At 37.9% G+C, this 22,961-nt stretch overlaps 1 protein-coding gene across 4 annotated transcripts in view; it reads left to right on the forward strand.

Annotated features, from left to right (window-relative positions):
• Positions 1 to 22,961, forward strand: part of CAB39 (calcium binding protein 39) — a 68,013-nt gene that overhangs the window by 18,993 nt on the left and 26,059 nt on the right. For all 4 annotated transcript variants that reach the window (XM_084640079.1, XM_084640078.1, XM_084640080.1 and 1 more), the window contains one exon: positions 15,757 to 15,914. In XM_084640079.1, the coding sequence (XP_084496205.1) occupies positions 15,801 to 15,914 (114 nt within the window). In that variant the 5' untranslated portion in view covers positions 15,757 to 15,800. The remainder of the gene's footprint in view (positions 1 to 15,756; positions 15,915 to 22,961) is intronic.

Here is a 22,961-nt window from a genome sequence, read left to right on the forward strand (position 1 = left end):
TTCATGCAGGTCCCCACATCTGTATCCTAGAGTTCAGAGGGGGGAAGGAACCTTGACACCCTTATTATGCAATATTTTTTCTTTTAGACTGTTTTTATAGTTGCGAACTTGCAAAGACTAAGCACTCCAGAGTGTTGGTTTTCAGGCTTCATGCAGCCTCATGCCTTAATCTGGTTTGTCCCTTGAAATGACCCTACTTTCTCTCAAATACTAGTAATGATCCTGTCATTTTTCAGATGAGCTGTGCGGAGAACTATATTGCAATGAACTTAAGGAAATTTAGGTTGAATATTGGGAAAAATTCCTTTACTGTGAGAGCTACAGGCTGTCAAATAGTCTCCCTGAAGCACTGGTTCTCAACCTATTTACCATTGTTGGCCGCATATGCAGCTCTGTTTGTTTTGTGGGTTGCATCCCCACAATATATACTACCTGTATGGCCATGAGGATGTCACATGGGCTGCAGCTGTGTGCTGATATGGCTGTGCGTTGAGAACCCCTGCACTGAAGGAAGTGGTGGACAACTAGAATGGACAAAGCACTAGAAAATACTATGTATAGAGTTTCTGGGTTTAGGATTTAATCAATAAACAACCACAAAGTCAGTTTTCACAGTTACATTTTTTTAAAATAAGTATTTTAGCTATTTTGAAATTTCCTTTTTTCAACTTTGGCTATGGTATTATGTCTCCATATTTGTTGTAAAATTAAATACACTTAAAGACAGGAACTGAAAATGTTCTGTTGCGTGTAGCTTTTCCTGTATTGGTGAAAGAGCAGTCTTTGAAATTAAAATTATATCTGAAAGGAAAATGTTGATTGAAATGCTGTGGAATTCTCAAAAAGAAAATTAACCAATAATACGCATCTTGAAAATGTGCATAAAATAAACACACAATTCCAGAAAAAGAATAGCAAAAAATGGAACCCCTAACTGTAGGTAGATACCTGTATGCGGCAATGGAATGGGCTAAGTGGTCTAATACATTTTTTCCATTTCTAATGTCACTGATTTTGTGACTCCCATCTTAAGGGAATTGTGAAGGCTTCTAGGACTAGCCTTTGGTTACTGTAGCCAAAAGAAGCTGCTCTTACCTGGTTTATAAGCTCCCAAACATCATAAAAAACAGAACACATTTGAGGAAGGTTTTAGCCTTAATACTTTTTCTTAGATTGGGACCTTTGATTTTCAAAGCTTTCTCCTGATACAATCAGATACATTTTCTAAATAAACGATCTTCAAAGTTATAAATTGCCTGCAAAGGCTAATTTCCAGTTTCTTTTACTGTGACTTGCATTACAGTATTAAAGGTTTGAAGTAAACTTTTCAAATTGCACGATGTATTGTAGGTGTTGGTCATCTTTCATGTTAAGATTTTTGAATAGCCTGTTTGCTTTTCATATTTACAAGGGAATGGGTGAGGACTTTATGTGCCTGTCTGTGTACCATATGTAGTACAGCATAAAGGTTTTTGGGCAAATGAATGGGTGGAGTGACTTTAAACTGAATATCAGGAAGAGAAGCTAAGTCATAAATCTGTGATATTTTCCTTGAATATTTACAAAGATTTGGGATTTGGGTTTTAAATATTAAGAATAATAGTGGCATTCGAGTATGAAATTCATCCATAAAATCCCTCAAAAGTTGTGATCTATCTTTTTACTGATCTAAGTGTCTATGAAAATGTGCTCGTGTGTGTATTCAGTTGCCATGGGCAAAATGTGGGTTATATTTGTTAGGTAGGGGAACCTCTGACACTGAGCTAATGAAGCCTAATAAAAATCTGTGAATTTTCTGCGTCATGGTATAGGTGATCTTGTTCCTCATCTGTCAAACAAGTAGAATCTTAGTCTTTGGTGACTGGAGAGAGGAGTGTGGCTAGTGGGAAGTGTAGGTATGGTTGTGAGCTGCATTGCTAATCTGATTTTTTAGTCTTGTGTTGAATTTACTAAGTTTTTTTTTTTTCAGACTCACTGTAGTAAATGTGAAATATGTTTGTAAATAATGCAAGTACGTGATTAGTGGTTGTCAAACATCTGAGTATGAATTCATCTCGCTCAACATGCCTAAAACAGATGGCAGAGGTAGGAAACTATAGACTAGATTAAAGTAATGAAAACAGATTGTTCTAAAATGAAATGTAAAACTTATCAAGCAAGTTAGTATGAGAAAAAGGATTTGTGTCCATCTCAATAAGTGCAGAAAACATTTAATTTGGTTCTGAGAGATCAAATATGCCACTGAACAAAACTTTTACTGTAAAAGTAGAATAGAAGAACATGGGTGAATTTGATCCTGTGAGACGTTTCCTGTGATTAGCACCAAAATGTACTTGTGATTATACTCTTCAACATGAATTTCATGCAGGAGCAATCCCTGTTATCCCAAAACTGGCAAAAATAAGTTGTGATTGTTGTTCAATCAGCTGAAAAGCAAAGACTGAAATTTGACAAAATTACATTATCTTAAATGTAGCACAAGATGAGCACTTTAAGAAAATGGTTCACTGCTAGAATATTGTGCAAGTAATAATCATGGAAGGTGCAAAATTGAATTGAGAATTTAATTAATTTTTAAAAGACCTGAACTCTGGTCCATCCAGCTCAGAATCAGTGTTTTAGCCCATTCTTATTGTTTTGTTTGAAACATCTTTCTAGCGTAGGTGTTTATAAATAAATAAATAAAAGTATAAATGTTGATAAGTGTATTGGTATTTGAGAGAATATGAAAAATGATAGGTCTAAGTAATTAGTAGACTGGAGTGACTGAAGTATTTGGGATTTACATATAGCGCAGCAAGCTAATTATTTTGACAATGCACATTTGTGTTTGAGGAATTAATATACTTATTAACTGAATTATATTGTATATATTGTTTCATTTAAAAATCTAAAACTTTCATTGTTTTTTTAACTAAAAAGTATGCTTTCTAATTGAAGAAAATCATGAAAGATTGTGTTGGAATCAATAATTTTTCAGAACATATTTGAGCTATGGAAGGTTAACAGATTATTCGTATGGATTATTTGGTTGGTTGTTCAGTATTGCAATAGTCAATATGTGGAACTAACACTGACTATCACCTGAGTTACATAATGGTCTTTCTGCTTCCTTGTTGATGAGCTAACCTTTATAAACTACATCAGCTTTCACCGGCTCTTAATTAAATTTCTGCTGTGGACCAGAAACTGGCTGGATGTGAACATTGTTACAAACAAAACTTAGGTCATAATATGTTAACAGCAAATAATAAAACAAGTCTGAGCAGTCAAATCAAAACTCAGTTACTAATTTGACATTCTGTTCGCAAACAGGGTTTATGTTTGCAATCTAATAGTAGCAGATTCCTGAAAGCCATCACTTGCCTTTGTATCCCCTACCTCCCTGTAAGTCTTCTGTTACCCTGGACACTCTACTTAGTTATTAAAACATTACGATCGCTTTGAACCCATCTCTTCAGCTCCACTTCAAGTTCTGACCAGTACAATGGCTTTCTTAGGCTTGGTCTACACTACAGAGTTAGGTCAAAGTAGGGCAGCTGTCTACACTATAATCTTGCTCCTGCTGATGTAAGTGCCGTACTACACTGACATCATAACTCCATCTCCATGAGGGGCATAGGGCTTATGTTGGTGTAGTTAGGGTGATGCAGTATCCCTATAGACATTGCCTTACTTACATTGGCTATTGGCTAAAATTCTTGTCAATTTCACGACTCCCTGGTGGAGCCATGAAATTGACAAGAAAGGCTGGTAGGTTTCCTACTGTGAACCCTGTGTCTGGCTCAGAGCTAGCGCTGTTGCCCCTGGGGTGAGTGGGAGGCTCCTGCAAGAGCCCAGCTGCCCTCAGGCTCTTGGCTACCTGCTCCCAGAAGGCTGCTGCCTGGGCTGCCCTCTCCTTCCTGGGAACCCTGCTGCCCCACAGGCTCCCAGCTCCCAGCAGGCTGCTGCCTGGGCTCCCCTCTCCAAGCCTGGCTGCTGGCATTGAGAGCCCCAGCTTCCCACTGACCTCCCCTGAACAGAGACAATAGCAGTGTGAAAATGAAAAGAATGTCAATTTCTCTGCTGGTAGGCTCTGTGCTGTGAAATTGAGCCTTCGTGGGGCTCACAGCTGGGGCTGCCACCCTGGGGCGGATGGGGGGCTCCAGTTGTGAGCCCTGCGTGGCTATCAGTGCCCCACACTGAGCTGTCAATGCCCCACTTCAGTTGTTGCAAGCGCTCCTGGTGAGGACACACTGCACTGTCAGAAGGAGGATAGTGTGGACACCAACAGCCGATGGAATTACTGTAGTGTCTGTAGGTCGACCTAAATTAAGTCAACCTAATTTTGTTGTGTAGAAAAACCCTTAATAGCTGTCACTTACCATTTTTCATTTAAAATTCTGTTCTTTGATTAAAAGAGGATTTTTTTTAAAATTTACCACCTTTCAATTGGTAACACTGCAAATAATTCATTGCTGCATGAAGCAAAGTGGTAAACAATAGTATTTGGAACAGTTTTAAAAAAAAAGTCCTGATTGAGGCGTTTGGGTTCTACTGCACAATAAATAATTGATATTAGTGTTTCTACTTTACAAGCAGGATGCTAATATTATGCATTGGATGGAGTACAATAATCTTGATGAGGAAAGTAGGCACTTCCAGCCCTAACAGCCACTGTACATGCCTTTCTTGACTGATATAGATTAAAAGATTTTTAGTGACTTATAAGAAGTATCATTTATAAGCTGTATGCAGTTAATTCATGCCGAGCATTATAGTTGAGTATTTTCTGATTTTAATGTTGTTTACTTTTACATGCTAGTGTTTCTGGTGTTATTCTGCATGGATTGGCTCTATGTCTGATGCTGTTCAATATTTTTATCTGTGATCTGGAAGTAAATATAAAATCACTGCTGATAAAATTTTTGGATGCCAAAGATTGGCATAATACAAATGATAAGGATATGGCACTTTCATACACAGTGATCTGGATTGCTTCTTAACTGGGCTTGTTCAAAAATGCATTTTAATGTAGCTAAATGCAAGGTTGTACATCTGGGAAAAAAGAACGTAGTCCTTAATTACAGAATTGGAGACTATATCCTGGATAGCAGAGAGAAAAGGTGAGTGAGGTAGTATTATTGGTTAACTTCTGTTTGTGAGAGACAAGCTGTTGAGCTTACACAGAGCGCTTCAGGTCAGTAATTCTGAAAAAGATTTATGGGGTCATAGTAACTTAACATGAACGCCCAGTGTGATGCTGTGGCAAAAAGGGTCAATACAGTATTTGGAAGTATAGACGGGGACAATAAAGGCTGGGAAAGGAGGTGATTTTATCTCCATAAGACATTGGCAAGACACATTCTGAAATACTGTGTATAGTCTGGTGACAATATTTAAAGACTTGAAAGACTGGAGAGGGTACAGAGAAAAGCCACAAAAATTATTTGAGGTTTAGAAAAAATGCCCTTGGCATGGTCTAGACTAGAGGTGGGTAAACTATATGGCCCGCAGGCCCCTCCTGCCCAGCCCCTGAGCTCCTGGCCCGGGAGGCTCACCCCTGGCCCCTCCCGCTCTGTCCCCCCTCCCTCGCAGTCTCAGCACACTGCTAGCACAACACTGTGGGCAGCCTGGCAGTGCATTTGCAGAGCTGCAGCCTGACTCAGTGCTCTGGGCAACGCGGCTGTAGCACCGCCAGCCACCAGTGCTCTAGGCAGTGCGGTAAGGGGGCAGGGAGCAGGGTGGTTGGATAGAGGGCAGAGGAGTTGGATAGAGGGTGTCAAGGGGGTTTGAATGGGGCGGCATGGAGCAGTTAGGGGTGGGGGGTTCGGGGGAGTTCAGGGGACAGGGAGCAGGGGGTGGTGGATGGGGTAGGAGTCCCGGGGGAGCCGTCGGGGCAAGAAGCGGGGGGGTGGATAGGAGGCAGGGACTGGGCCACGCCTGGCTGTATGGGGAGACACAGCCTCCCCTCACCGGCCCTCCATACAATTTTGGAAACCCAATGTGGCCCTCAGGCCAAAAAGTTTGCCCACCCCTGGTCTAAACACACAAGTTACACTGGTGTAGATAATATCTATTTGGGGTGTGTGTGTGACTTTCTTGTTACTGACATAGCAATGCTGATAAAAACCCTAATGTGGATGCAGTTATACCAATATAACTGTACTTATACTCCACACTATAGGAGTTTACAAATATAACTATACTGACAAAATCCTCGTGTTGTATTACAGTGAGAGCTTTAAAAGAGTTAAATGAATTTGACGTGTCTAAAGATTGAGAGGTGACTTGAATATTGTTTATAAGATGTTCCAGGGGAGAAAATACTGCGTACCAAAGGGCTCTTTACTCTAGTGGAGAAAGATGTATCAAGAACCACTGGCTACAAGTTAAAGCCAAAGTCAAATTAAACATCCAGCACAAATTTTTAATAGTGTAGGTGGTTAACTATTGAGATCACGTACCAAACGATGTGGTTGATCCTCCATCTCTTGATATCTTCATATCAAGGCTGGATGCCTTTCTGGTAGATATGGTTTAGTCAAACATAAGTTATTGGGCTCCATACAGGAGTAATTGGGTGAAATGCACATCTCGTCTTACACAGGTCAGACTAGATGATCTAATGGTCCCTTCTGGCCATAAGATCTGTTACTCCTGGGGGAATTCTGTGCCACTGCACAATGCAGAATTTGTTCAGAAATTAGTGTTGTATGCAGAATTTCCTTTTTCCCGTCCAGAAATGGGCTGCTGGTTGCCACTAGGGGATGCTGGACCCAGCAGAGCCCAGATTGCAAACAGAAGACACTGCTGGGGGGAGGGAGATGGATGGGTTCCATTTCCCAGCATGCCTTGAAGAAAGAAGATGGTGTGCAGGAAACTCCTCACAAACATCAGGCTGTTTCTCCCTCTGGATTCCTTGGCTCTGTGGGGGAGAGGATGAGAGTGTCTGGGCTGGCAGGGGACCATAACTGGGCTCTTGGGGGAGTGAGTGTCTGGACTGGGGGGGTGCCCCTGCAGCTGAGCTTTGGGGGAGAGGGGGTAGAGAAATAGGAACTGGTTTATTGTAGGGATTTCTTCAACTCTCTTCTTCCAGGGAAGTTTTTGTGTGTGTCTGTATTGCTACAGACATACTTGCTGACAGGTATTTTGAAATAAATTCCCAAAATAATTGAAACTGGTGTGATTAGATAGTGTTATTTTGGCAAATAAAATACACAGAATTTTTAATTTTTTGGTGCAGAATTCTCCCAGGAGTAGGCTGTGGACACGAATTCTTATTTTGTGAAAAAAAATTAAAAAACCTGTTGTATAAAAGATTGATTCTGGGGATAAAAGAAAAGGCCCCCCCAACCTTCTGTATTTCTGCAAAAATGTGTATGGGTAGTAGTAGCTGTAACATGCTGACTGTATTTCATAGTGCATATGCTGTTCTGTTCTGACCAATATTTCTGACCTTCTTGTTGGCTGTGGATACATAGATAAAAAAGTGATACTTGACACTGGCGCCTGATGCAAGATTGTAAATCTTTTTTCTGTTTTTAATATTGGCTTAACCATAAATCAAAATTAATATATACATATATAAAGTAATAGGTACTTTAGGTAAATCAGTTTTATAGAGGATAGAAACTAATTTACATTACAATCCCATGTTGGTAATAAATTAATATCCCTTCTCTTAATATCCCATAGTACAGATTTTAGTATGAGAATTTATCAGCCTATCACTGGCAGCAGATACAGCGTCTTATTGAAAAGTCCAAAAATTGTTGTGCACGTGTATTTTATCCTTTTAGACTCATCATTGTCATCTTTTCTTGTGTTTAAGTAATCTATATATTTTTAACATTGTTTCTAAATAATTGACTTGATATTTGTAGTTCTGCCTTATTTAAATTATGCTGATTTTGTTTAATTTTTAACAAGTTGCTACCTCTTATCCGCTCACACAATAGCAGAACGTTTTCTGTGCTTACTCATTGGGCGTTAGGTCTTAACGTATCTGTGCAATTGTTATCAAAAGGTGCTTTTTCATTATGGCTACCAAGAGAGAACTTATTTTTCTTGGCCTGCTTCCCTCAGTAATTACATATTAAATGGAATATTACCATTTCACTTCAACCTCTTCACCTCTAAATGAATCAACATAAATCTATTTGAGTATTTGACACTGTTTTGGTCTATGGTACATTTTTAAAAAGTGACAGACAAAAGACATTGTTAAATTAGAAGCCCTACGATTGAAAGAATAAAGTTGTAGGTGGCATTAGAATTTTAGACTACTGTAGCTGATTACTTTCCAAATTTGTGAAAGTAGGAATTTTGTACAACTATATCTTACTTAATGTAATTGACTTGTAGAAGTCATGGGGAAACTTGACAAGTTTGAGAGAGCTTTTTTTCCCCTAGAGCATGGCAGTCCGGGATTTCTGATCTGACACATAACCAAAAATGCAAGTGTGACATTCCCCAGAGTACAATCTGGACAGTTGAACAGCTATGTCCCTTCAATTCTCCAGCTTTCACACTGCTCAGCAGTGAGAGCAGCCGCTCCTGTCCTGTTCACACATGGCCTAGTCACACACAGCCTATCACATGCAAAATCACTCACAGCTAAATGATATGAGTGTTTCTAGCCAGCCACTTCTAAATTGGATTGCAGATATAATTTCCAGCAAATTCCCAGTTCCAGTCTTGTCTCCAGAAATGTGCATCTTGTACTGCCCAATTCTTTCCTTCTGTGAAGTACAAGCTCTGTCATTTCATAAATAGAAAATGATATGCACAAACCCTGTTATCTCAAATGGAGGCTAGAGATACTTCAATCCAAACATGCATTGGTTTAGATAAAATAATAAAACAAATTTATTGACCACAGAAAGATAGATTTTAAGTGATTACCAGTAATGAGGTATAAAAGTCAGAATTGGCTACAAAGAAATAAAAGGTAAAATGTAAACTAATACCTAACTGAACAAGCTAATTGAATTCAAAGCAAAGGTTTTTCTCATCACATGCTTTTACTGGCTGAACTCCTTCAATCAGGACCATTCACTCAGTTTATCTTTCAAACATTGTTGATGCAGTGAATAAAAATGAGGGATCTTATACCATTTCTCTTCTTTGAGAATCCCCTCCAGCTTGAGTTCAGGTCGCAACAAGTCTGTTTTGAGTGGGAACCCAAAATGCCAATATTTTGTACAATTTGCCAACATGTACATTTCTCATTTATACCTTTCTTCCTGTCAAAAATGTCCCCTTAATCAGGTGATAGACTATTTGATTATGCTGAAACCTGGCTGAGGTGCTGACTAGCCTTTTGTCTCTGAGCAACTGGTTTGGGCTACTTCCCCAGATTTAGAATATGCTTTAGTAACATCGTACGGTAGAATCTCGTAACTTTACATGTAAAGTATGCATGGCAACATTGTAAGGACAATAATGGTCACTGAATTATGAGTTTTGAAATACCTCACAAATGGATACTTTGTACAGATTTTTTCATAGTTTTGTAACAATGGTGAACATAAGGGTACAGTCTGTCACAGCAAGACGATTTTTTTCTGCCTTCCTCTGTTCTCCAATGTTCCTTGAACTTCATCCTAGTGTCAAGAGAGTTGTTGAGGTCCACACTAGTAAAGTTTGAGTGTCTGTAATCCAGCTTTCTAAGGAGTAATTTAATAGAGATGCCAGTAAGTGAAGATGTACTGTACTACTATTTGTACTTTGTTCTCAGAATGTTTTTCTTAGTAATCGTCATGTAATCAACTTATTTTTAATTTAGTCACTCCTTGCTTAAATAACTTCCCTTATTGGGTGATTACACTGTTTCAGTGTAGCTCTTTCTAACCCGTATTTGAATTAGCCTGTAGGAAAGTGCATTTTCTGATATTTCAAATGAGAAGAAAAAATGTTTAAAATTAGGGAATATAGTCCAAAGTAGAAGTCTTGTGATCAATTTAATATACCAAAGAACAAGGAAAAGAACTGCATGTCAGTGTTCTTGCATTTGTTCTAGTTTTTCTTCAGAAAGAGAGACAAGTGTCCCTGTAGATGGACTTTTTCAAGCATCTATTTTTTTTTTAAAGCAGCAAGGCAATCTTAAACCTTTCAGAATATAATTTATGTTAACCATAGTAGTTTAAAATTGGCTACTATTTAACGTGTATTCCCTAAAGCTGTTACAAACTATTTATGATTTAAAGCAGTGGTTCTCAAACTTATTTGATCAGGCCCCCCCTCTTTGTGTCTCTAGTTGTTTATGCACCCTGCTACTCAGCTCTAAAGACGGAGTGTAGAGCAGCAGCACAGAAGTAAGGGTGGCAATGTGAAAACTGATGTTCATCAATATCACTTTTCAAAGCAGACTTAGTGCCCCATTGCAGCCTTTACTTTTGCACTGCTGCTGCCATCCTGGGGACTGACCGCCAAAGCTCTGCAACCTCCAGGTGAGGGACTGCAGGGGTAGGAGGAGAAGGAAAGGGGAAGGGAGCCTGGGTTGTCTCCCAGTGGAGGGGAGGGGGAATTCGAGCCCGGGTGGTGGTGGGGATCCAGCTTTATCATGTCCAGTAGGAACTGGGCCAAAAACACCAATGCATTTCATATGTAGCCATTCTGTGGCAACCGTTTATAGACATTATTTGTGTGTTAATTTCAAACCAATGACTTAGAGCAGTGTTTCCCAAACTTGGGACGCCACTTGTTCAGGGAAAGCCCCTGGTGGGCCGGGCTGGTTTGTTTACCTACTGCGTTCGCAGGTTCGGCCAATTGTGCCTCCCACTGGCCGCAGTTTGCCGCTCCAGGCCAATGGGGGCTGCGGAAAGCGGTGTGGGCCGAGGGATGTACTGGCTGCCGCTTCCCGCAGCCCCCATTGGCCTGGAGCGGCGAACCGTGGCCAGTGGGAGCTGCAATTGGCCGAACCTGCAGACGCGGCAGGTAAACAAACCGGCCCGGCCCGCCAGCGGCTTTCCCTGAACAAGCGGCATCCCAAGTTTGGGAAACACTGACTTAGAGGGAAAAGATACTATATCACATTCTTAGTGCGATGTTTAGCTTTTGGAGAATTGACTGTGCCCTGTTTTTGATATCTGCTTGTACTACACAAAAAAAGGTTACATTCTGTATTTTCTAAATTTGAACCCAATATCGATACTTTTAAACATCTTGTTTTTCATTTGGCTGGGTCAAACTTTTCTCTTTCTACCAGATCCTGTTAGGTGAGTGCAGACAGTAAAGTGTGCTTATGATATTGTGGTAAGTGCTCAGTGGAAGGTTACTCGTGGCCTCAATTCACAAATGAATAAATATGTCCGGATTACTGAGAATGGGAGATGAAGCAAAGCAACATGCTAATTCAAAAGATAAAGCTGTCCAGGTGCTTATTAGGAGACTAACTTTTTGGAAAAGGTCTGAAGGTAGTTTTTAAAGTGGCAAACAAATCTGTTTAAGTAGTCTGCAAAAACAAACAAAAAAACCACAACCCAGATGCTGATACTGGGAAAATTGTTATAATTTGATATGGTTCAAGTGGCTGATTGTGGATGAATATCACATGGCAGTTCCTTTGGACTTTTCCTTTTTTTATTAGGCAGATGTGGTATGTTGCAATTTTTCCCAGCCTCACACGCACACTGTTGTCGAATATTGTAGCTTGCCTTTTAGAGAACTTTCGCCAGGTTAGCAAGAGAGAGAGATCCTAAGTGCTTCATGTTACAGTTGAAGGCACCTGGACTTGTATTTCTCCTCCGTGGTCCAGCAAGGACACCCACTTTCAGGCTTCCAGCTTCCTGGCTGTTGCCTCTCTTGGGTGGAGACCCACATCTCACTTCCTTCTGACCAGGGTACGTCTAGGCTGAACAGTTTCTTGCCTTCACTGTGCATTTCCCAGTGAAGACAGTGCTTAAACATACCAGCTTGAGGTGAGGTTTTGTGGCCTGCAATTTTCAGAAGGTCAGACTAGATGATTGTAATGGTCCCTTCTGGCCTTAATATTTGAATCTTCAGAGACTGATAACACAGTGATTACTATAATTGGAAGCTACCACACTGTTCTTTCTAAGCAAGCTTATTTTATTTTTAAGGTAAAAAACATTACAGAGAAAACATTAAAAACAATAAAAGAACCTGCATGCATGCTAATAAGCTTACTAGGCATCAGCCCACCGTAAGGGTTCTTTGTGGTTACAAGTTCATGAGAGCTTCAGCTCAGAACAGGTACACAGTCTTATGAAGCCTTAGTAGGCCAAATACTTCCAATTCTCTAAGGATTGGGACCCTCCGTGAACCAGAGGTCCTGTCCATTTGCTGGATCAGGAAAAAGGCCCTGAGTCAGTTTAAACCCCAAGCTTTTATCCAAAAGTCTTTTCTTTGTCTGTTGGTCTCTGGAGAATGAAGTTTGAACTAGTATATGCATATCTCCCCAAAGGTGTGGCTTCAAAGGCTGATAACAGAGGAATACATGAGCATCCCCTCCCTGCTAGAGGAGGTACATATAATTCCACAGCAACACATACACAATTTCATTTTTAATACAGTTTATCACAAAGGTACTAAGCTTATTCAGTGAAGTTTATCTTAATTCCATAAGGTTTGTTCAGGGTATTTTAGGATATTGTCAGTCTGTCACAGTTCATATGTTTTTCACAACTTCACAACTGTATCTGTTATGTTTCTAGAATATAGAGGGATACCCCGGCTTCTTTAGCAAGATGCAGCACTGGCTTTTTCCACTCTCAGGAGACACAAGTGAGGTTCCCACTAGTGTCACTCTATTCCTGCAACAGAAATAGCACAAATAACTCATTTGCTTAGTTTTATATAATACATAAAACACCTTGCAGCAATGATCTCTCCCGGCACCTGCTGTGACGGAGGGCTTGGATTTGCTTGCTATTGCCAGTTGGCTTATTTTTATAAATTGCTTATCAAAAACTCATAATGAAACTTCTCTATTTATGGATAGAGTATATTCAAATACAAATAAGCTACATTTGGGGAATTTATTGAATTGTCCTAATTTTTTATCCTCAAATTTTCAAATTGAAATTCTTGCAAATATACCCCAAAATCATGTATATGTCCATGTACCGTATTACTGATATGGAGCTCGTAAAACAATGACAGGTAAGTCAAATTGCAGGCCTTCCTGCAAATGTAGGGGCTAGACCATTTTAAATAAAAAGGTGAAGGCACTATCCTCTAGAGGGAAGTTTATAAAACCCACTCATTCTGTAAACCTAGAAATTGGATTTATCTGACTGTTTGCCTATAGTTAAATGAGTTAGTGTAATTCTTTGTGAGAGTTTTTATTCTGAAAGCAGTGTAATTGTGGGCAGAAAAATAAGTATATAACAATATTATCTTTTGATTCAATAGAGCTTCTTCCTACATTGTGTTCTGTCATAACTGCTTATTTATGATAATTTTTTTTTTAAATTCTACGTTTAGTAACACTTATTTCCCATAGCTGTCTTGGTTCTGGAGCTTGATTTCAACTCTTTCTCTCACATCTTCAGCAAAACAGTTTGGATCAAATTCTACCTTCATTTACACCTGTCCAACCTTAATTGAAGATAAAGGGGTTATACAGGTGTAACTGGTGGATAATTTGGCTTTTTTTGTATTTATTACCAATAGTGATACACAACCCATAAAAAATTCAGCTTGACTTTTAGATCCCAGTTTGTGTTGACAGAGCTAGTGTTTGGGGGAGGAATCTTTTAAACTGGTAAACTGAGCAGAATCTGTCTGGAAGTGATTGAGACAGATATGGAAAGCTATGATGCCACTTGTACATAAGCAGTTTTCAGAGTGAAATCATACTTTAAGGGCATACTTTAAATGCTGCATGCAGTTTATAAAAGGAGTGTCATCCTGCCCCCTCTCTTGCCAAATAAAAATCCTGGAATACCTGTAAATCCCTAATGTTTGAAAATAGCATCATTTTTATTAAATAATAGTTGATAGTCATGTTTTCACTGAAGATGGTACTGTATTGCACTCACATTTGGCAAAATATTGAGACATTATTTAATTTTATTGTCTTAAAGTAATTTTTCATCAATAACGGGGATGCTATTATCTCTTAAGTTATCAATTCTCTATTCATAGATACTCAATTTTTCAGCCTTTTATCGGTGCTGATTAAGATGTTTTGAGATATGGTGGAAAGAGTAATTTCACCACATCTAAATATTGGCCATATTGCTTGCATAAGTTAAAAAAGTGAAAATACTGTATTTGGAAGTGTGTGAGATCTGATCACTTCCATTATACTGATGTTTTGCTACTTTCTCTTCAAGAGTAGACTGATTTAAATACTACTTACTGCAGGAATGCATCTCCTCATGAGCAGCTGTATTTCTTACCCAGCAGCATGCAACTGTTATAGTAAGTTTTATAATCACATACCTAGTTTACATATTTATGGGAATTTTCTTGGCTAAAATCTTAAATAGATCTGGTATCCTATGACATTCAGTTCTTCAAATGGTTGGCCTCATACCTGACATAACTGGCTCATGTAAAAAACTAAACTTTTGCAAATTTATACTTCTAATTTACAAGTAAAGGTACTTGAATGGTTAAAATCTTACAACTGAAAAGCTTTTAGTGACCTGTGATGGAAAGATTAAACTAAAACATATGGAGTCCGTAATGAGTGAATGTACCAAATTTCAGTATTCTAGCTCTATGGCCTATGGGAGGAACTTTTATTTAAGTGACATGTAACAAGTGTTTGTATTATATTAGATGAGAAGCTTTGTTGTAAATTAGATGCTAGTTGTTTTTTTATACTGATCCATGCTGGCTGGTTATCGTTCTCATTGGCAGGTGGAGATAGAAAATAACTGATGTTCAGGGTGACATCCTTTTTTTGTAATGACATTGTAACCTCTGCTTTGTCAGCTTCAAATGTCTTTTGTCTTCTATAGAAGTAACCCATCAGCATTTTTCAGTGTGGGATTTTCTGTTCACTTGTAGCTGGTCTAGAGTTCTGGAAGTACAATTTGTGAAATCATTTCAGGGGAAGCTATTGTGGTGTGAATGAAGATAAACAAGTTTAGGAACTAAAGCTCTGGTATTGGAGCATTTATTCTCTGAAAAGTTGTTTACTTTTGCACTAGAAAATCTTTCTGCTTCCTATTTAATTTATACAAAGGTATGAATATATTTAATGCAAGTGCTAACTATCCCTTGGAAAAGTCTGGTAACTTAGGGCAGAGGGCATTCCTCATCTTTGAAAGAACTGTCTATGTTAATGTGATCTTCAGTATGACAGAGTATGACCCTAAATGCTTTGTTTAATCCTTGGTACTGGTAATAAAATTCTGTTGCCAGCAGCCACCTATGCATTCACTTGAAAATAAGTTTCAGTACCTAGCAATAATAAGCTAGGACAAATCCTGTTGTTAGTGATTTGATTTTTCTTGCCAGCATAATTTGGAATAACCTGTATATTTTTATCTTGCTAGCATGTGACTTTGAACTGTGCTATTTGTACAGTCCCGTGGTCCTGAATATAATTCTTAATATCTGTCTGAAACACTGGATAGTAATTTTGGTTTGATCTCTTGGATTCTTTGTTCCATTTTCTAAAAAATTAGAAACTCAAATAGTGTACAATTTAGTGATGGTTTTGTGTTCTAGTTTAACCGAATTACACTGCAGACTATACTGACGCCTTTATAATGCTTTCTGGCTCTTCATATATGCTATCACTGTTGACCCACTGTTTCCACCTTTGATAGTCCTTTTGTTTTCTGTTTCCAGGTGAAGTAGGAGCTGCAGAAGGAAGACCTGTACAGTTTGCAATAATGCCATTCCCCTTTGGCAAGTCCCACAAGTCTCCTGCAGACATAGTGAAGAATCTGAAGGAGAGTATGGCAGTTCTAGAAAAGCAAGATATCTCTGACAAAAAGGCAGAAAAGGTATATTTCTGGTACTTTTTATGGGGTTTAATCTTTTGCTAGTGAAATATTAAACTTTAATTGGGGGAGGGAAAACAGAATTTACAAGATTTATAAATTAACATATGTGAACTAAATAGAAATATTTTGATTTCCCTTCACACACTAAAGATGAAGAAAAGTTGTGTATTTTGTTAAACTGGTACTTCGATCTTTGTTGACCTTGGATCCTTCTGTCTTTGGCCACTGATACGTTTAGAATTAACTTCTCTCTAAGCAACCAACTTAGAAGGAGTTAATTCTCTATGGATCTAATTTTAATGGAAAAAAGATATACAGTTGTTGACTATCAATAGCAACCCTTGCACATAAGGGGAAAATTCCATATTAGTGACCTCACGCCCGCTGACATTGAGCAACGACCATTACCCTGAAGCCACGCGAGGAATACACATATGGTACCAGAATACAAATAATAATGGCCTGGATATTAAAGAAAACTTCAGTTGAAGTTGTGAATGTTTAGTCTAAAAGTACACCAATACCTCTACATGAGAATCTTTGTTAGGCAACCTTCTGTGTTAAGAAACTGTTCCAAAATAGCCCCCAACATATGCAATACAATTCTACAATTGTATAAGAAGATCGCCTTTGTTAAGCAACCAGTTGTTGTCAGTTGTTTGAGCTGATGACATAAGACAAGTCACACTGCATCTTCTTTATTAAATGACACCTGTGGAAGGTCCTCCCTAAGACCCCTGTCTCCTACAAGAAATCAGCTAATAAGTAATGGTTATGTTGTGTATCAGTGTCTGAAGTAATGTATTTTATTTGTTTCAAATAAAGTTTGTTATGATTTGGAACTGTCATGACTGATGAAGTTACGGACTAACTCTGACCCATGTAGCAACCTGATCTTAATCATTACTCTTGTCCTCTTTCCCTGTTTCTCTTATTACCTATTACATCTTGTTTCAGATTATATTGTGAACATTTTGGTACAGGAACCATGTGTTTGTACAACACCAAACACAGTGGGTTTCTAACCCTTATTTTTGGAGCCTTTGGGGTGCTACTTCAGTGCCAATAAGTTGTTAATAAACAACGGTAAAAAGTATCTGAAGGTCTCCTGGTGAGATGAATAGCATGGGAGGCACATACAGATCAATAGTGGATGGAATTAAGTGTTAATTAAAAATTTCATTATCGTGTAAGAGAAGGATTAGTGTGTTTTCCTAATTAGTGTTCAACCTGCATTGTTAGATAATTTTCTTTTTTCCAAAACAACTGCCAAAGGACAAGGCTATCTAGGAAAATACGAACAAGCCATCAGCCACCTAAATAACTGCTTAAGGAAGTACTCTCAAGTAAGGTACAAGAACCATTTGGCCTTCCCTGTACAATGCTGGTGCAAGAAGTTCATCTGGAAAGACCTTAACTTGAAAGAGGCAGTAAGTGAGTGGGTAATATTCTACAAAGGGAACCAGTATTTAAAAACAATAAAACTCACAAATCCCAAAGCCATAACTAAAGATGAAATTTAAAATGTTCTGCAAGCCAGCTTGCAAGCAAAGTTGTAAATCAGCATGCAATTTTTATTGCTCTGTACATCAAAATAAACATCTGTTATCTTGGCTAATATGGGATATTGTTGCCCATTATTGATGGGAAGTGTGAAGTAAATCTGGAAATTTTTACACAGAGGATGTAGTGATTGGATATTCTTTTTTGATTAGGAGATCTCAGAATATACTTTCAAACTCCAGATCTTTTAATAAATAATAATAATAAAAAAAAAGTAAATTTGTTCTCTGTACAAATAGTATTCCGGGTAGGGGAAGTCCCTCAAGCACATAGTAGAGATAAATGGTGACTGATCTTTCATTAGAATGATTCATAGAGAGCCTTTAAACTTGTATAATGGATGTAGGGTAATTTCTGAAAATAGATCAACGGTAACCTAAAGAAAAGAAAGTGATTACAATTTACTTCAGTGATTAGTACTCTGGGCTTATTTAAATTTTCTGTAGCCAGAGTGTAAACGTTTTCAGGTAGAAACAACAAATTGTTTGGATGTGAAACTAAATTTGAGGCCTCTTCAATGAGACTATGTAAAGATATTTATGTTTGAAATTATGTATATGCTGCATTAAATGCTCACAGAATCGAAGCCTTGATGCGTACATACTGTATCCTGAACATAGAATGTGTAGTGCACTGAATTTGTAGGGGAAAAAATTGTTTGAAAAATAAGCTGTACATGTTATCTGCGGATACAAACCAAAGGGGTATTCATCACTCAGATTATTTTAAACTTGGTATGTGTTTCAGGATATAAAATACTGACTTTCAAATCCACGCTATACTAAAATGATAATTGTCCTTCCTCTGCAAAACTCCTTCTCTGGACTCAGTGACACCAAGAGACACTTATCTCCTGCAACATATTGCTATAGTTCTTGAGGTCACTCACATCTAAATACTCAAAGTGAGGATATAAAAGGGCTCAAGGCCACAAGCACACTTAATTCCTTTCCTTATTCTCTCATTACTATTCCTTTTCCCTGTTGGTAGTTTTAGCTTAATTTTTTAATGATTTAGTTTTACTATTTTTAACAAAAATATTTTATTGGCAATCTGCTTAGTGTAACTGTGTAGTTTACCTGAGTATCATCATGGTTTAGCTTATGGATCTGAAACATTGTGGATCACAACTGAAACTCAAAGACCTTCCTATCTAATTTGAAATGAGGTAAGACAAGGCAGGTAACAAACATAGGAGGAAACTGCAGAGGGCATATTTTAAAGTTACATAGGTGAGTTGTTGCACAAGCTGATAGTTCCAAATTATCAGATTTTTTTTCCTGTCATATAAACATATCGGTATTTTGTTGCACAACCCAAACATCACTGTTCGGTTGATTTCTTGTAGATGCCTATGTAATCAAGCATTATGCCTGCTGCCCAGTGGGAAAAAGTTGATGAATGTGCATTTACTATCTGAAATGTCTGGGACAAGAGCATTCACCAAGAGACTTCTCAGAATAGGCTAGCTTTATCCTGTGGGCCCACCTGGGACAAACATACAGGCTGATGATCTTGAAAGCCCACTCTCTTGCCTCTGAATCTGAGACTAATCATGCTTGGTTTGAAAACAGGACATTTGAAAATCTGAAGAGTCAGATCCCTGTGGATTTGTGTTTTGTTAGATTATACTACCCAAATAATTGTATCCCCAAATAGGAAACAGTTGTAGAGCTGTTTCCTCTGTCCTCCTGGAGTGTACCATGGCCAAGGACTCCAATGATGCATCATAAGAGATGTAATCTGGCTAGGGAATCGTGCTTATTGAGAACTGGGGACATGAGGCACCACAGCAGCATTTCCAAATGGAAATATTTTGGTTTTCAATGAAAAATTGAATTTTTTTTGAGAAAGCAGTTACTTTTTGTAGAAAAAAAATCGTTTGGTGGAAAACCCCTGTTTTCCGTAGACCACCAGTTTTGATGGAAAACTTTTGACCCAGCCCTACATATGGACAATATGCTTATTTTTTGTGTTGGCCTAAGTCAGCCCATATTGAAAAAAATGTTTGTGCACATCTACATCTTAATACTTATTCATCTTCATTTTTAAGGCCTAGACTGCAGTTTTCATCCTCTCTGCAATATAATCTTCCAGTTACTCTTTTAAAAGATCAACACCCTTACCTCAAGATGAATGGAAGCTGGTTATCTCAACATGTATCATGGAAGATTGGCCTATCAAGAGGAAAAAAAGGCTTATTTTTCCCCCCTTAGTTATTTCTGGAAGGTAGTTCACCATATCATAGCTCATAATTCTGTGCTACCAAAGGGGTAGCAAAATCACATCTCTCTCCCAGATTTCCAAGCTAGTACTACTTTTACCCTCTTTCTCTGTCTTTATCTCTTCTTCTGCTCCACTTTTCACTCTTCTTGCTCCTTTCAGGGACCTGCCAAATAGCCATAATGAACACAGGTGTATGTCCATTGTATTAGTGTTGATTACCTGTGGTGTAAAGGATATCCTTATCCCTCTAGGATAAGTGAATTTTTGTTTTTTTTTAATACTTACTTTTTCTTCACTTAATTTTAAGACAGGTAAACAAATACATGCAATTTCATATTTTCCCTACACTTGGCCATGTGAAATTTAAAATATGTGATCTAAAGATTACACAATGCAGTACAATAGAACTGGTTTATAGTGAAGACAAAGGGAAGCCCTGCCTTTTTAATGGATTGCAATATGAAAATTTCACTTCTGGTTAAAACGAACCTATGTTTATAGGGAAATTCTGTGCAAGAAAAGTTTTTGCAGTACAAAAGAATTCCACTGTAAATGTACTTATTCTCTTCAGCTCTTATGGCTGAGACTCCAAACACAAAGTTTGAATATTTCTGCTATTGCACTGCATTAGCATAGTTTTTGTATTTAATATGTAGCTTATAATATTTCCCATGGAGCAGTAGCAGGAAATATTACTGTTACTATGACATCATATAGTCCTGTTACTATTCTGATACACCATTTTATAAATTGATGCTCTTGGAATGTAGGATTGTAAAGAGAAAATTTGAATAGAAGTTTTTTCAACTTTAAATGATAACCCTGACATTCCATTAGGAGGATGATTTATCTTTATTACACATTTTGCCTTTCTTTCATTCTCAGAAGATAGAAAGAGGCCGATTATAAGATGCTGGACAGTGTATGCACACGTTCACACAAAGCATGTGCTACATGATCAGCATGGAAGAAATTGTGAGAGATACAAATACATGAGACATTAGAGATAGTGTCACATCTTTTTCAATACAAGAGTAGTCTTCCTAGTATCTGAACACAATGTGTTTCATTATAGCTCAGAGTTCACGGATTTTTTTTTTTAGGGTAACAATTTATTCTCCACAATTTATTTCTGAATGTTTTATAGATTTGCAGTACATACTAGAAGACTCAAAATTGGCTAATTAGACACTAAATCTTTTGAAAAGGAAGCTGACACTACCTCTCTTGACACTTTCTTTGGTTTTCATCTACTCTGATTACATATGCTTGTGCCACTTTGCTGAAATGCAATCCATTCACTTCTTTCAGTCAGAGGGAGCAGCCTGCTGACGTAGATAGTTATTGGAGGGGGTGAGAAGAGCAGGGAGGAAGAGTCTCTTCAGAAGATAGAAAATTGTTAACTCATGACTATAAACTTTAGACTAATCCTTGTACATCTCAATGTGCTATTAATAGTTTCCCCTTGACCATGTATGTTCAGAACAGTGACAGAGGATTTTACTTTTGTTACCGTTTGGATGAGGAGAGAACTTTTTCCATATGTTTGGTTCCGTGTTCAAACATTTCCTTTAATATAAATTGGACTTAGCTCTGAACTAGAACATTAATATGTATTTTATTTTCATCTTTTCCCCCTCTTTGGTTTGCCTCAGCATTTATTTTTATACTGCCAATTTATTTGGTTTGTGACGCACGTGATTGCTGTTGTGAAGGTAAATATTTATGCATGTAATAAACTTGTTAGACTTGCTCTTCCCTACTTTCTGACTTTGTATCAATCTACTCTATGGCTCCAGTCTTGGTCCGCCCCCTTACCTTGACTCGTCATTTGGGAACTGTTTGTCTAGATTGTTGATCAAGATAGGTGAGGTAATATATTTTATTTTACCAACTTCTGTTGGTGAGAGAGACAAGCTTTCCGTCTTACACAGAGCTCTTCTGATTCAGAGTTCGAAAGCTTGTTTCCCCCACCAACCGAAGTTGGTCCAATAAAAGGTATTACCTCACCCACCTTCTGTCTCCAATATCCTGGAACCAACACCGCTACAACACTGCATATGTAGTCCATATCGCATTCCCCCTCCCTCTTCTGTAACTTCCTATCTAAGACCTTGAAATCAAAACCTTCCCTTCTTCTTTAGGTAATGACTCCTTAAAATGGCCAGTACTGTATATATGTACAATACAGGATGCTGTTGTATCGGATCCTAATTTTCAAAGTGAAATATAATGTCATATTGACTACAAGTCATAAATAAAGCTTTTATCCTAGTTTCATTCAGTGAGCTAACGTCTTACTTTACACTGAGTCACTGTGAAATGCAGATATATAAAGTCTGTTCACAGCTGAAGGAAAAGTTAAAGATTAACATCTTAACTGGTTCTCTGCCTTGTATGTTTCATGGAGCTGTTGATCAGAGGGAGAAGTCAGTTATACAAGTTGTCAGAAGTAATAAGTTAGAGAGTATGCACCTACACTAAGGAATCCGGTTCTTTAATGTTGCCTTTACAAATGGGTCTCTACTGAAAAATTGGTGTAATTTTTACCTTAAAGTATAGATTAATAATGCTGATCCAAATTGGTGGTCGTAATGAGAGATTGTGCAGAAATGCATACATTTTAGTGGTATTTCCAAAACACACGTTTATAATACTATAATAAGAACCTAAAATAAAATATTCAGTAACCTCAGTATTTTCCACCAGTTGCTGCTCTGTAGAATTCTCTCTTTTGAGATAACATATAGTAAATGCAGATGCAGAGCTATAGCTCGTTAGCATTTGTGATGATTTTATAGCATAAAAGTGCAAAGACAATGTATTCTGTCCTTAGCTTAGATATTTAACATATGAATTTTCACCCTTAACTTTTTTCTATCATTTCTATTAAGATGGTGCTTCTAAGCCCTCTTTCTTCATGAAAGATTTTGCAGTTCAAGAACTGTAGCTATATGAACCCTCTAAACAAAATATTTGGGATTTGCATGGCTTAACTGTGGGGGAAACCTGAAGGGCTGCATGTGTCTATGTAAAATAGGCTCATGTGTCTCCACTGCTATTTTGAGAGTAAACCATAGGGATGTTTGTGGATATTGAAAGACATACAACCTGTTCTGGTATAATAAATGATTTCATACCTTGTATTTTAATTGATGCCCTAGTTTACTGAAGTGAACATGTTATTTGTTTCTTAAACCTCTTTTCCTTTATTTATATTTTAGTTTCGGACATTTACTCCACTGATTCCCAAATTTG

The sequence above is a fragment of the Lepidochelys olivacea genome, assembly GCF_965140295.1.
Source record: "Lepidochelys olivacea isolate rLepOli2 genome assembly, chromosome: 9".
In the NCBI taxonomy this organism is placed as follows: Eukaryota; Metazoa; Chordata; order Testudines; family Cheloniidae; genus Lepidochelys; species Lepidochelys olivacea.